The sequence below is a fragment of the Crocodylus siamensis genome, chromosome 10 (assembly GCF_052110815.1).
Source record: "Crocodylus siamensis isolate JL-2025a chromosome 10, ASM5211081v1, whole genome shotgun sequence".
Taxonomy (NCBI): Eukaryota; Metazoa; Chordata; order Crocodylia; family Crocodylidae; genus Crocodylus; species Crocodylus siamensis.
The window spans coordinates 11,366,377-11,382,849 of NC_143404.1; the positions used below are offsets into that span (position 1 = coordinate 11,366,377).

General features: G+C 39.7%; 1 protein-coding gene across 5 annotated transcripts in view; it reads right to left on the bottom strand.

Annotated features, from left to right (window-relative positions):
* Window positions 1–16,473, bottom strand: part of RAPGEF6 (Rap guanine nucleotide exchange factor 6) — a 232,252-nt gene that overhangs the window by 14,654 nt on the left and 201,125 nt on the right. For 4 of the 5 annotated variants that reach the window (XM_090020828.1, XM_090020825.1, XM_090020829.1 and 1 more), the window contains 4 exons: window positions 13,501–13,721; window positions 8,977–9,168; window positions 4,871–5,002; window positions 3,127–3,240 (listed from right to left, as the gene is read on the bottom strand). In XM_090020828.1, coding sequence (XP_089876954.1) covers window positions 3,127–3,240; window positions 4,871–5,002; window positions 8,977–9,168; window positions 13,501–13,721 — 659 coding nt within the window. The remainder of the gene's footprint in view (window positions 1–3,126; window positions 3,241–4,870; window positions 5,003–8,976; window positions 9,169–13,500; window positions 13,722–16,473) is intronic. The other variant, XM_090020827.1, reaches the window with a different exon arrangement.

The window sequence follows — 16,473 nt, forward strand, 5'->3', positions numbered from 1 at the left end:
AGGATGGTGTGAGTCTCCATCACAGCAGGCAGTACAGCTGAACTAGTGCTACAAAGGACTGCTACTAACTCTGCACCATTGAATCCAAACTGGTAGAGAGAGAGGAAAAGAAGAGAGATTCCTTGAGTCAAAAAAGGTCCCAAACAACCCCTCTAGCTTTGATAATACACATGATTTTTGCACAGAGATTTATCTGGGCTACCAACATTTAAAATGGGACTATTAGAAGTTACTGGTTGTTGGGTTAGATAAGTCCCCATTTCTGGTAAATCTGTCTTACAGGAAGCCTTACGATTGTTATGACTCTGGATGTGTTAAACTTGATCCAGACCTGAAATCCATACAATTAAATCAGCTTTCATTAACCCTAAACTCAGTTCCCTTTCTGTGGGTTGGTCCCAATACAAAGACCTGGCTGTACTTGGCACACTTTGAAATTCTGAATAAATTCTCTGAGGCTCAAGCTCTGTTTTCAAAAACTAAGTGACAGGAAAATCCCTTACCCGCCAAGCAAGGATGTGGTGTGCTCGGACATTAGTTAGGCAAGGCCTGCGGGCCCTTGTCTGATATTTACAGACTGACATCTTGTTTCCTGAGAAGCATATGAATTTTTTTTTTTTTTTTTTTTTAAGTACTCGAAGTACTAGATGTCTACAAACCCCTCTTGTGCTGAGTGGGGCTATTTCTAAGACATCAGCTCAGTTATTTTATGAAACAAACACACTCTGAAAACCTATTTAAAATGAAGTAACATATGTTGGAAGTTATGGTTTTTGCTAGCAGCTGATTTCCAGCATGAGTTATGGGAGTTTTACTGATTTGCCTCCTGCAGTAATGCTGTGCTTCCCTTCAAGTACAGAACAGACTGCACTTGCAATGGCATATCATTTGCAATGCATGTCACGGTGAAATTGCCCTCTTGTTTTGACCTTAAAAGTTATGTTAAATGGAAATTATGACAAATGCTTCTCTCATCACTCTGAGCTCCTTCTTGCAATACGTTATACGCTGCCAACAGAAATTTGGCCAGACCATTAAAGCCTTTTTGCTTTAATTAATGATTCAATTAATTTGGTCCAAGGAGCTGATTTGGAGCAATGGGTAGCTAAAAGAAGCATCTTGTATGAAACCATATCAGGTCCTGTTTTCTTTCTATCCTACTATGACAGACTTATTTTAAAATTAAAACAAATATTATTGCAGGTAAAATTAACTTAGAAGCACAGACCTCTCAAATCTGCTTTTGTTACCAGTTTGCTTAAGATAACTGCCTCCTGTAGCAATTTATGGGATGTTTCTTATTTGGAGAAGGGCAACCCACCTTAGATAAACACTTCAACTTTCTTTTATTACTTAGAAAGACATTCTTCTTCAAGTTTCCAAAGGGCGCGTCTACACAAGACGCTACAGTGCCATAGCATCTGTTGGCAAAAATCATGATGCCACCACTAGGTCACCAGAGCAAAGCGCTCCCTCATTATAACACATTGCTACGGCATCATAGCGGCCAAGAATAACTGTGCATGGCCAGCATGGCACCAAATAGGCTGTTACTGTGCCATCTTTTAGTACTTCCAACAGGGAGTACTAAATGACGGCGCCTTAACAAAGGTGCCGTACGGCCACATGTAGAGGCAACAAAGTCCGTTTGAGTTGGACTTCATCAGTCCCCCCTGCCTGGACTGAGAAAGACAACAGACTTATTAGATTGTGAAGCATCTTACTGTCCACTGCCCACATGTGTATAAGACCTGAGCCTTCGCGTGGGGAGCAGCACGAATCATTAAGTTACTTAGCTTATACTCAGTACAGATTTCCTGATAAATCAATCAAAGCATGATCCATTTTGTTTTTGAAGTACCAGGCAAACTCCCAGTTGGGATTCAGCTGTCAGACAGATTCCCTTTTTAACCTCCTGCTCTCAGTCAACAGTTTCTCAATTCCTCCTTAAAGCAAACAAAAACTACACGTTTATCTTTGGGTTGGATGGTGACATATTTACTTTAAAATTAAGAGAAAAATCTGAACAGGCCTGTTTATATGAATACAATTTTAGGGTCATGCATACTCATCCCAGTGATTGATGACATGCAGACTGAGATAACCGTGATGATCTCACACACTGACATTCAGAGTCAATGGCCATGCTACATAACCCCTACATTTTGACAGACTAGTTTTATGTTTGCTGAAGCTTAAAAACACAAATAAACTTTGAAGCTGACATTTTCATGAAATTTTATCAAACTAGTACATTAATGTCTTGATAAGGTCCTACTTTTCAGGATAATTATATACAATACTATATATTTTGAGATTTCACTCGCCTATGTCTAACTTTTGCTTAAAGCAAATGTCTTCTCTTGAGGTTAAATGATTAAACCATGAAAACAAATATCATCACAGTGTACACTGGAAGATCTTAAAGATTTCTGCAAACAAAATATTTATTCTTTTAAAATAGATTTAAGCTATCTGGAAATTACAATATTAAATAACACTATATATATATAAAAACAGACTGTAACTGTTAAATAAAATAACTTAACCTAAATTTAGATAGCTAGTTTAGCAGAGTAAAAAGGAGAATAGAAGGATTTAACATGAAAAAAGAGCTGGGAATAGGACACGTCTGATTCGTTTTATACTGTACACTCTTGACTGGGCAAAATATGCTACAATTAATCAAAAAGCTTAACAATATTTGTCAATAAGCTAAAAATACGCATTTTACTATGCTTCAATATGTATGTATAATTGTGATAAAAATGGACATATGGCATCATATAGTATTTCTCCTCTTAAGCCTTAACCGTGAGCAGAAGCAACAAAACTGACTCCTGTTGCCGTGGCTACTTATGCTTAGGATGTCACTGTTTATGTCCATTTGTTTTTCCTTCCTTTCAGTAGCTTGGCGGTGATCTGCCTCGTTTTCACTGGTAAAAGCTGGTCTTTCCCTGGAGAAACTTCTTTCCCTAAGTCTTTGAAATTTCAGTCTCTTTCTGTTTGTACACTCAAGTTCTGCTTCATTTCTATCTGCCACATAGTCTCTCTTTTCACTGCCTCTAGAAGTACGTGTCATTCTGCCAGTGATCTCCCGAATTTTGTTTTGCAAATAAGTCCCACCTATTCCGTAGCTGCGTTGCCCACTGTTCTTGTTACTGGTTTCACTGGCAAGTGATGAAGAGGATCCAGAAAGATTCATCTGACTGCAATTATCAGACCTCTGGATGTTACCAACTAAAAAAGAAATATAAAACATATAGACACTGGTCAAATGACATAACATGAACGGTAGTAAACTTTTTGACTTTCAGCTAAAATAGACGGGCTTTTCCCCCCTTTAAAATGGCAGTGGGGTATAGCTCAAGAGAGAAAAACCCTGCGATTGAAGAGCTAAGTGAAGAATATTCATGATGGGGTATTTCAATTGCTTATGAAGTGCACATCTAATTTTAGTAAAGTAATGAATTGTTAGCACAACAGACACGACCGGATGCAGATTGATCAAAACAAGTTAGTGATAAAAGAAAAGAAACAAGTTGAAAGCAAGTCAAACTAAAGAAATAACATTAAGAAACATGACATGGCTTTCACGGAACCAGATAAAAGTTAATAAAAATCACATGTTTTTAAGAAACACAGAAGCAAAAGAAACCCTTGAAAGCCACAGCGTAGATCAAGAACTGGCAGCAGGTCCAAGTAATAAAGCCACAATGACACTTTCATGCAGATAGTGTAAAAAAAAATATATATATATATATCAGTCCTCCTCTTATATGAAACAGTGTCTTATGATGGCAGAAAAAGAGTCTCATGAAATTCTCTGTCAAGTATGATCGCCCACTGAAAAGGGCAAGAAGATTCAGTAAACTGCCTTGCCTGGCCATCACATCTCAATCCAGTTTCTCAGAGTTTTCAGTTATTCAGAAACAACAAGAACAGTTCACGGTAAAGAAAGTGGTGAGAGATGCTTATGCTCTGACTGACTAATAAGCAATGTTAACAGATTTCAAAGGGCATCCCATCTAACCTTGGCTAGTGAGGATTGTAATGTAGGTACAGCATATAAAAATAAAGGCAAGTCTTGGGACATCATGATAAACAGGGGGGACCCTGCATACAGATATAAAAATATGAACAGTGAGTCCTGCGAGTTGACAGGATGAGTTACTTATTTGTCATGCCTTGTACTTTTCTCCAATTGCTGAATCCTGTTTTGTAGAGCCACAGAAGACGGTGGCACCATACCATCAGAGCACAGTGCAGCAAAAATTAGAATTTGATTAGAAGTTTTTTTTTGGTGGGAGTGGGAAAGACTTATCTTAATCATTAAAATATATTGAAGCTAATTAAAACAGGAAAAATCATAATGCAGACTTACTGCATAATTAGAATCAAAGTTAAAGGGAGGCTGATGGATTCCTTGACACACTTACTTTAACAGAGCACTTTATATTTGCTAAAACAGATGTACATAAAACCTCCAAAGTAAGCACTCAGATATAGGGTGACTTTTGTAAAACTCCTCAAGTGACAGGCATTTTATTCTCATTTACTAAAGTAACTTTTGAAAATGGGACTTTGCAGATAAAAATCTTCTAAAGCACCTAATTTTGGGCTTAAGTGCGAAAAAGGTGCGACTAGGAAAATAAATCATATTATATTTTACTGCAATACATTCATCTACTCCTACCATCAAACCTTTTCATTCTAAAGCTACTCTCAACATAAAGGCGCTATACCCCAGTTCCCAGAATCAATTAAAAGAATCACTGAAAATGTGGGTAGGGAATACTTATAGCAAAATCTTGAGTTCCTCAGATTAAAGCTTCGGTATAGCATGTAAACATTACTGAAATATCCATACCTTTGCGTGGAGAGCCCTGAGGAGATGCAAGAGGACTGGAGTGCAAAGAAGATGCCATAGACACAGCATCTTCTGCTTGTTTCTTACTTACTTCCTCCGACAAACTTAATGACTTCTGAGGAGAACCTGTATCTAAGCAAATGACAGAGAAACTAACTATGCATTATCTTTCTTTCAAGCAGTACATTTACTATGTTTTAACTGCAACATTCAAAGTGTGCAATGGTTAGTGTATTCTACTTAAAAACATGAAGAAAAAGAGGTGTGAAATGATCAAAGGGATGTATAACACAGCAGTGGTCTGCCATTTCAAATTTAGCTCAAGTCTGCAGTGGCCAAAAGATATTACAATCTAATGGTTGCTCCGTGGTCCACCTGAAATGAGTTTAGAGGTTTCCAAGGGATAATTGGAACCATCACAATTGACAGGCTGGTTGGCAGTTCTGGCACAGACACCAAGGACTGAATTAAGCTATGGGATCTGAAGTCTTCTTCCAGCACACTGCTGGGACAGTATGGAAAAGCATATGCTCGTAGCACGGAGAGGGTCAGTTCAAGAGACAAGGTGTATAGGGAGCACAGCTGAAGAAAAACATGGAACTGGACCTTTCCAATTCCCTACTGCACATTTGCTATAGGGTACTATGTATTCTATTAAATTCCCACTATGATTTTCACCTCAAGTACACAAGACAGACGTAAGACCTCTGAGTAGCTGTATGCAAACACAGTTTTAAGAATACTTCCAACTGTGTACGACTCACGGGCTAACTAGAAAACAACTGCATGCCATTTTCAACAGAGAATATTATAAGGCCAGATGAAAAGCTGCTTGAGGTCTGCACAGAAAAATGAACTTCACAGGCATGCCTATGTGTGTCTCAGCAATTATGAAGATTATTACATAATACATCGGACTAGATGATCTGCTCAGGTCCCCTCCAACCCTACTACTATGAATCACTGATGTGAAAATCAGGTTATTGTATATGCAAAAAGATGTTTAGGTGCTCAGACACATTTGCGTGCACAGAAGAGACGATTACATGCAGACCATTATAATTTTAGCTTCATGCTTATTCAAAAATGAACATCAAGCATTTAGGAGACAGATGTGATGTTTCATTTGCTTTAGGATTTTTAATGCATGTGACGTATTAGAGCTTGCTCTCTACTCTTCGAATGATGAACAAACAAGGGAAAATCGTTTTTTGTAGACTAAAAGCTCAGCCATTTGCACCACATACACCTAAGAAGGGCCAAATATTTGGCTTTCATATCCTGCAGAGTTCAGAAGAAATGCACTGAGAAATGCAATGATTCTTACTATATTTTATATGAGTTCACAATACAATCATACCTCCCGCCCTCCCAAACAAATCCTTTCAAAGAAAGACTATTTTATCTTGAAAGCCGAGGAGTATTATAGACTTAGTATTGTATTTATGTCTCCCTGATTTATTTTGCCAGTTATTAGTATTCATACTGTGCAGTGAGCACACAAATACACAGATGTGAAATGTTATGTTCACAAGACTGTTTAAGGAATGGTTTATAAGTGTTTGAGAGGGTGTGACTGATACTGGAATTGCTCCAGGATCCAAGAGGCCTGACCTCCAACAGTTCAACAGGTGTCCTACGCTGTTTTCAAAAAGGGAGGTAAGACTAAGTGGAACCAGGCCCACTTAGGTCTGGCATGAAAGTTTCAATAGAGCGCCGAGTCTGATTTCAGATGCTGCAGGGGATAAATAAAACCTAATACCATTTATGTATGTGGAGTTTAAATCTTACAGCCTGCATCTGACAAGAATAAGAAAAAATTGGATAGTGTGCTTAATATAAAATGAGTTCTACCCCCTTAACGGCAGCATTTTAATGTATGTTTTATTTCCTTGGATTTGCATTTTAAAGGAAGTTATGCAAGTCATGTGGCACAACACACTTGATGTACCATGCTGCTTGCTAAGAAACCGAGAGCAACTTGCATCACATAGTAAAGAACTTAAAGCCAGCTCCAAAAATACATCAAGTTATCTAAAGTGCAAGCGAGGCCAAGTGAGCAATATTCCAAAGCTGCATCTAACCGCTTAGCACATAAGTGTTAGCCAGAAAGCTTAACTAAGTACCTAAGGCTGTGTGTAGACAAAATGAGACGTGTGCACGACACTTTAAGGCGGGCTATGTTTTGTGCATTAATTCCAGCCACCGTAGGAAATTCAGCAGTGTAATGTGCCTTAAATGACTTGGGGTGCAGGAAACAAACTCCTCTGAGCCGTGGAGCAAAGCACCAGACCCACAGCTCTGCAGAAAGTCCTGCAGGCAGCCTGGGAAAGCCAGCTGCACACAAGAAAAGCAGCGAGCCCGATCCTATTTTTTTCCCCCCAATCTGGAGCCTGCCTGCCTGCCAAAGCAGGGCAGGGGCCCAGTGCTTCCCTCCACAGATGCAGTGCCCCCCAGGATTGCCTGAGCTGGGTGCCTGCAGGTGGGTGCCGCCCGGGTGGGTGTCGCTGCTTCCACAAAAGGAAACACCAAACCTCCTTCCCCCTCCCGCAGCTCAGGGATGGCTCCGCCTGCCGGCAGCTCACCCTGCCCTCCCCACCGCAGAGACAGGTAAAGGTGTGTACATGACATGGGGAGTTAATTAGCCCTACACTGAAGCGGTGCTTTTTAAAACCCACCGCTTCAATTTAGAGCCCCCATTTTGTCTATACACACCCTCAAATTCTGCTACTGTGCAAACTCATATCTAACTCTATCTTGACTGAGATGCTTGACACCTATCATATGCCTGTGCACTGTGTCTATGTATTTTAATCACCTGTCTTTTTAAAAGAGAGAATAAGCAGCTCCTGGACAGGCACGAAAATCCAGGGCTCCGCCCGTCCCAATCCCAGGGGATGCTCCCCCCCGCTCTGCACTGGCCAAAAACATGCTCATTTGCTCTCCTTCCAGTCCCCTAAACCTCACATTCCTTTCTATGCAGTAATCCAACTTCAGTAAGAAAGATGGAAGAGATTTAAATATTTTTGCAGCAATTTCATGTATTGGCTTTAGAATCAGTAATTTTAGAAAACAAAGCAAATAGCTAAATAAAGTACTACTTGATGCTCACTAAGAGTTAGTAATAATATTAAAACATACATTTCATGTTTGACCATAATGCTATTACAATGGCTCTCCAGGCCTTGAAATATTAAATTTCCTGCAATTTATTTTTGTGATTACATTCCCTAACACACATTATATTAATTATGTTATGAAAGTAAATAAGTAATATAATTCTACACAGTTTGGTAAGAGTCCCATTCAGGAAAAGGGCAAAAACTTGTTAGGCACAACGTTAAATAACTTGTTACCTGACTGTTTTTGTTGGCGGGCTTAGGATCACTTTTATTAGCCTGGTTTAGAAACTAAAGCAGGCTAACTTTTTCAAAAAGTACTCTTTGTAGCAATGTTTTTCTTCTTGCTAATTTATAGATTAGGAAAGAGGCCTATAAAATTAAAGCAAGAAAGCATCTTTACAAACACTGGGAATCTCTTAATTAAAACATTAAGAACAGAGAGACATGGGCAAATCGTTCAGACTACCTTTCATATCCTCTTTTGAGATGCACGTTATGGCCAGGCACAGACATTACACTTGTACTGGTATCAGTGATCAGAAACCAGACTTTACTCATAACTGAACAAAGTTCAGCACACAGACTGGTTTAAAAATGGCAGTACCTCGTCTAAGATTTGCCCCTTCCCCCCTCCACTCCCACTGAAGGGCAAATACATGTTATGTTCACTACCGATCTAAACTATACCGCTTACAGAAAACTGTGCAACTCAGATCAATTGTGCGCCAGACTTTTTCAATGTCTGTACTTAGCCTATGTTTTGTTATGTAGCTAAATGGAAATATATTCGAGATGTTCTGTAGGTGAAAAGGATATATAACACCTTAAAACACAGAATGTATTGGACAGGTAAGTACATTTACTTGCATAATGAGCATTTCAAATATTTGGTTGTTGTAGAATTCAACTCCTCCCTCCTTACTGAACTGACACAATACACAATTTAGAAAACTGAAAATGTGAAAATAAATTGCAAATACTCACTAAACGTGACATGGTCCTTTGCTGATCCCTTTTTTCTATTGGGATACAAATTAACAGCAGGAACTTGAAGAACTTGGCTCATTCTGTTTTGCTGATGCTGCTGAACTTTTGTGGTTTGGCCAACTGACCTCAAGGGTATTGGAGACATTTCTGAGGATTTCCCACCTCTTCTCTCATTTAAATTCTTTGTCACTGTTTTAAAGGGAAAAAACCCCCAGAAAATAACCAATCTTCCACTCTAAACAGTAAAAATGTTATAGTTATCTCGAAGACATCAGCCAGACAATAGCAGCCACATTTGAACATTTTATCATATGACAAAAGTACATGCAATCAATTCAAGGAGCTTCTGACTTCTTTAATTTTTGCATAAAAGCCTCCAAAATCTATTTTAAAACATTCCTAAAATTCTCCAGAACAGTCATACAGGCAAAATGACAAAGCAAAAATGGTCTGGTTTACTCGTTATATCTGAACTCCACAGAGAAAATATTGTATTACTGCAAGCATACAAGTGTCTCCTTGTGAAAAGCCTAAGCACAACACACAGGATGGAAAATAGATGCTTATTCTTCAAATGGCATCACAAAACTTTCACTAGGTGGCACACTTTACTTGTAGCACAAGATGAATCGTTTCAGCTTTTACTTCAACTACTATGCAATTACTAAACTTGTTTTTGAGTTAGTGCCATTTATGAAGCTGCATTTTTCCCTTAAATCAACTCTGCAGTATCTGGATTACAGAACTGGAGCCACTGCTGTTCTGGCAACCAGACTCAGGACTAGTATCAAGTCTTGCTTCAAGCAAAGTTGGGAGTATTTTCATATTCAGAAAACTACCTGATAAGTAACGTATTTGTACCTTTCTGGATGTCAGCAAAAAAAGATTACCTACACTAGTGTAGAAGTCCATGAATCAAGCCTCTGACTCAGGAGGACATTTAAACATGAGCCTAAATTTAAGAGTGCGAGTAAACCCATTGAACGCACTAGGATCAACACAAATGCTGCAAGTTAGGTGCATGCTTAGGTAGCTTGCTAAACTGGGGTCATGTTTCTTGCTAAACCAAGGTCACTGTGCCACATTTCTTTTCATTCACTATTTCCTTAGCAGGGTAAGAGTCAGAAAAGAGAATTAGTCTTACTGGGGTAGGTAAAACTAGTTCTTACGATGAAACACTGGCTGGAGTCTATATTTGACAGCTGAGAATAGAGCACGCCTTGTCACCTATATTCAAGTCTTCCGCTTGCACAAGTTGTTCGTTGCTCATGTTTCAAGATGACTGGTACAGGAGTCCAAAGCAACTCCTCCTAGCTGTTTAGTGAAAAATCAACCAATGCATCTCAAGCAAAACTAAGGAAGTTATTCTCCTGCTCTGCTTGGCATTGGTGAGGCCACAGCTGGAGTACTGTGTTGAGTTCTGGGTGTCACGCATCAAGCCAGATGTGGAGAAGCTTGAGAAAGCACAGAGAAGAGCCACTCATATGATTAGAGGCATGAAGAGTAAGCCATAATGAGGAAAGGTTGATAGATATGGGATTATTCAGCCTAAAAAAGAGAAGACTTTGTGGGGGGGATTTGGTGGCAGCTTACAAATATATCAGAGCTGAGCATCAGGGGCTAGGTGAACAACTATTCACCAAAGGTGTCCTGGGAAAAACCAGGAGCCATGGTCAAACTCCTAGAAGAAGGTTTCAGACTGGATACAAGGAAAAACTTCTTCATGGTTCATGTGACCAGACTCTGGAATAGACTCCCAGCAGCAGGGAGGGGGTGCAGGCACCTATCCTGGAGATCCTCAAAAGGAGACTAGACACACACCTTGCTGAGTTATTTGACCCCCACAGTCTTTCTTGTCCAGAGCAGGGGGGGCTGGACCCGATGATCTCACGAGGTCCCGTCCAGCCCTAAACTTCTGTGAATCTGTGAAACAGTTTGCTTTCCTCTTATTTATACCTTAGTAGAGCCCTCCATCACATTTATTCATGTGTACCCTCTTATATAAAGGCTTACAAAAAGTGGACTTGGATTGCTTGGGCCCATAGAATAAAATAATCAATAAAGACCACAAACTTTTTATTGCTAAACAAATTCTTAAACCTCCTGTTGCATAAACAGGACATACAGTACTTGAAGTCTGGGTACATAATTTATTTATGAGAATTGAAAGATGACCTCATAATGTTCATGTTTCTGCCACTTGGGCATAATAAGGTCATCCTTCAAGTCTGCATATAAATCATATATTGAGACTTCATTTTTATATGTTCTATTATTTATTGACACCGCTACAGAAAATGGAACATAAAAATAAAATGCAGTTTCTGCCTTTAAGCATGAACTTAATGTACTATTACCATATTTGCTGAATATATAGTACAAGTAACAGAAAGGCTCTGTTAAGATTTTGCATTTCTTTCTTAAGGATAGCTGTTTTGCTTCTTTAGGCATTTAGCAGTCTCAAATGCAATGAGAGAATGAATATATGTGGATTTCATGTCCTTAACTAGGCACAAGTATACCCATCTGCCAGAGTTTCAAAGAACTACCATTACGAAAATAAACTAGTCATGTTCTCTTCAGACTGTTAACCCAGTAATAATATGAGCATATTATTACTTGTATCATAAAGGACTTGAGAAGTCTATTTAGCCATTGAAGTGCTCTGAAATCCTCAGATGCAAGCCAGTCAACAAGTGCACAGTGTTAATCTCATCTGCTAATGTACAATTTTTTCTTTTGCTAAATAACCTCAATTTCTTTATGCCATGTCAAATAATTAAATATCTAAATATCTAAATCATATGGAATTATAATGCTTATTTTAAAAATCTAGAAATGTACTGAGTTGTCGGGCTATTCAGCTACGATGCAGACATTGGAGTCAGGAGTGGACTGGCCAAGTTCGCCGATGACACCAAACTTTGGGGCAAAGCATCCACGCCAGAAGATAGGCGGGTGATCCAGGCTGACCTCGACAAGCTCAGCAAATGGGTGGACGAGAACCTCATGGTGTTTAACACCAATAAATGCAAGGTTCTCCACCTTGGGAGGAAAAACCTGCAGTACCCTTATAGGCTCGGCAGTGCTACGTTGGATAGCACTACAGAAGAAAGACTTGGGGGTCATCATTGACCACAAGATGAACACGAGCCTGCAATGCGATGCTGCGGCTAGTAAAGCGACCAAAACGCTGGTGTGCATCCATAGATGTTTCTCAAGCAAATCCTGGGACGTCATTCTCCCCTTGTACTCGGCCTTGGTGAGGCCGCAGCTGGAGTACTGCATCCAGTTTTGGGGTCCACAATTCAAAAAGGATGTGGAGAAGCTTGAGAGAGTCCAGAGGAGAGCCACGCGCATGATCAGAGGTCAGGAAAACAGATCTTACGATGACGGGCTGAGAGCCATGGGACTCTTTAGCCTGGAAAAGCGCAGGCTCAGGGGTGATCTGATGGCCACCTATAAGTTTATCAGGGGTGAACACCAGGATCTGGGGGAACGTCTGTTTACCAGAGCGCCCCAAGGGATGACAAGGTCAAACGGTCACAAACTCCTGCAAGACCGTTTCAGGCTGGACATAAGGAAGAATTTCTTTACTGTCCGAGCCCCCGAGGTCTGGAACAGTCTGCCAGCGGAGGTGGTTCAAGCACCTACATTGAACACCTTCAAGAGTAAATTGGATGCTTATCTTGCTGGGATCCTATGACCCCAGCTGACTTCCTGCCCTTTGGGCAGGGGGCTGGACTTGATCTCCTGAGGTCCCATCCAGCCCTAATGTCTATGAAATCTATGAAATCTATGATCTAGTTTAAACTATATTTAATTAGGCTGTTTCATGGGAATTCAGTTTGCAAGTTCTCTCTTGCCACAACCCTTCATTTCTGATTATCAAGTTGTATCAAGCTCATCGGTCAATATTGGCATAACTCTCCTTTCTGCTGCTGTTCTCTTATTTTAAGCCATAATACATGAATTAGCTTATCTGTCCCTTTCCACAGATAGATTTTATATTGGTTTTGTGTCTTTTCATTTCCTTGCAGTTCATACTGTAAATGTTACTTCCATCTTTCCCTAATTCTGTAAATTGACAATGCAGCGAGAGCAGATCTAACGCGCTATACAGTTCTTGGCTATACTGATCAAATGACGCACATCTTAACAAGTAAAGGTCAAAAACAAGGAGCCATCACTCCAAGCTTCTGCAAACTCAACCAAAAGAAGCCAATGCTGGGTTGCTGAAACTGCCCTAGCCAATCTGTTAGCAGCTGCACTGGCAAACACGTTTCTTACTGCAGTTAATTTAGGAAAAAATAATTCTGAAGTTATGCTTGAGGGGTAAGCTTATCATTTTAAAATCTTGTACGCAACCAAGAAGTGACAATCTCTGAACAGGATTTTGTGCTACTTCTGCTAGCACACATTCGTTATGCTTTTAGCACATAATCATAATCAAAAAGGTTGGCAAGGCAAATGGGATAATCCATTCCTCTGGCAGACTGAAGTGACGCTTGCTTTACTTACACGTGCTATATGCAGGCTCGCACTGAAGTGACATGATCTGGAATTTTTCCTCATCGGTTTCTACATTCAGGTTGGACAAGTACTGCTTCACCTTTCTGGCCATCTGGGCATCCTCATATAGCTTCTTGGCATTAAGGAGTGAACTGCGTCGGGCACGTTTTTTGTGAGCACCTCCTTGAACATCGAGCATATTGGAGTTTGTGCTGCCCTGGCTCAGAGACCTACAAAATAAGAGTGCAAAGCAGTCAACTTCAGGTTTGCTTCAAGACTGAGGTGCTAAGTAGAATTTGCTGAAGCAGATTAATACCAACACTCTTCAGTTAGGGCTAGTGCATGCTGATGCAAATGAGTTAGAGAAATGAATAGCATTAAAACAACATCTGTCTTAAAGTAATTTGGTAAAATTGATAGCAGCATTTTAAATCTGGAAAAGGACTGTACTCACGAAAGTGGCAAGAACCAGAAAAAAAATGCTGTGTAAGCTTCTAAACAGCTGTGCTAATGTAATGCATCTTGGTCTTGTCCTCCCAAATCCTTATTGTATCAAGCCAAGTTTGAACTGGCAGACAGATTTCCTAAAACCATTTTAAATAGTTTAAGTCATTTCACCCCTCACCCCAACTGACCAGTTCCTTGAGTCTGAACACACGTAACTCCTCAAGACTCAAATGACTACAAAGGAATAATTACTGAATTCTCCTACTGTATCACTGAGCAATCCCAAAAATATAAGAAAATACTCAATTTGTAAAAAAATAAAACCTAAAAAACAAAACCAAGGAAGGAAGTCAAGGTCTCATATATGCAAAGTTTATTATACCACTCATAAATGATTTGTTTTGGGACCTAGTAAGGATGGAGATTGATTTTTTTTTTTTTTTTTAATTATGCTCCTCACAGAACTAGACTGACATATAGAAAACAGTACCTAGAGATGGACAGTGATATTCTAACCGCTGCTCTGGCTACCCAATCAACGTGTTTACGCCCAGACTGGACAGACCTCGTCTATGGATAACTGTGACAGTTTTTCAATACCTCTTCATTGCCTGTAAGGTCAAAGGACTATCTTTTTTGAACAACTTGCTTCAGTTGGAAGTGGGACAAAAATCACCATTTGTTTAACTAGAAGTGCCAAGGATTCATTTGACAGTTACTACTGTTGGTTACTATCCAACTTGGCTAGCTCTTCTAGCATCATAAAGTCTCACACTTTCTCAACTGTGTGAGTATAACAGAAAACCTGTCCTGGTCAATAAAAAAAAAAATTTGTTACAAATGTTCATCAAAGCAAACACATTGCAAGGTAACTTCTAAAACAAGCTTTAAATCAAATTTGTATAAACTATTCAAACGTGTATAAACTATGCCTAAAAGTATCCACAAGAATAAATATTTTCTTTTAAAAGTGAATTTGGTGTAAACAAATTTGTGAAGAGCAATGACTTGTTTAAGGAGTCATGCATGGCAAGATATACAGCCTCAGGTATACAGGAAGGCAAAAGGCCAAAAGATTAAATGATCTGGGTTGTCAAATAGCAATGACTCACAAAATTCACAGGAGAAGTTCAGAAGAAAGGAACCATAATTGGAAGATTCAGAAATAAGCCTATTGTTTAAAGAAAAAATTAACAGAGCTGGGCATGTTGAGCCTCAGGACAAGAAGAATAGGAGACACAGCTGTCTATTATACAAAGAATGGCATTTAATCACTTACAGAGCTCAACCACTTTCATCAAATTTAGACTAATAACAGGATCAAGATGCAAAAGGAAGTTTTAGGTCAAGTGTGTTAAAAAATAACCAAATATTTGTTACAGGCTTTCGAAGGGCACAAACTCACAAGAGGAGTTCTTGAATCATCAATGTTTCGGTGCATTCAAACCTGGTGGAGGCATCAGTCAGACATTTATAGCTAGGGAATAATGAAAGACTACCACGAACTGTATGAACTATGTAACTAGGTGATATTTTAGCAGCTCCTATCTTGCTCTATGTTGGTGGCACCTGCTATGAAGCCCTGAAACATGCATATGCTGCCTGTGGGATGTGGAAGGGATTTTTTTTTGTACCGATTATGTTATTGAAAAGCAGAGAATGCATAGATGAAAACTAGCTTCAAACTATAAATGGGATCATACCTTTTCTTGCTTGAACATGTATGAAGGAGACCCAAAAGATTCATTATCCTTTCTATTTTTATGGGGTTTTTTTTTTTACTTTAGAAATTCACATTTTGAATTATTTTATGGAATACAAGCCACCACCATTCTTTTATGGACTATGAGAATCTTTTATGGATGACCCGAGAACTAATGGATTTATGTCCTCAAAGGGACAAGAGTTGCTATTAATTGCAATTAATTTCATTGATCATCCTCCTTCAGTAGCATAACTTGGCAGGGGGAGGGAATAACCAGATCAGAAGCCTCAGGTGCCACCTTTTCAGGGGAAAGGGACCAAAATATAAGTGCTGCCACAGCTAGCCAAACCACAACTGATGACAGCACGGCAATGAGTGTTGCCTTGTGCAGAGCCACTTCCCAAGGTGCCAAGCTGCCCTGTAATACTGCTGTACTGCTGCTTTCTCAAACTCCTGAAAGCAAACTTTGTGTCACATGTGTGTGTTAAGGCACAGCAGGATGAAAACTGCAGGGATGGTAGCCCCTGCTGAGGCCATGAAGCCTGACAAGTTTCAAGGAGATAGGTGCAGGGGTTTCTGGGAAACTGCACCTCAAACTGTTCAGAGCAAAACTTGTGTCACTTGTAAGTGTGAAGGCACAAAGAAAGCTCAGTTCAAACAGTGCTTTTTATGCTGTTTTTCCATCCCCCCCCAGAGCCCTGGGATTGGAAGGGACCTCAGGGAAGGATGACAGTCACTGGGCAGCTACACCGTCAATATGGAGGGCAGTCCTTCCCACCCCTCTTCCCACTCCTTGGTTTCTCTTTAGCTGCAAACAAGCACAGGTTCAA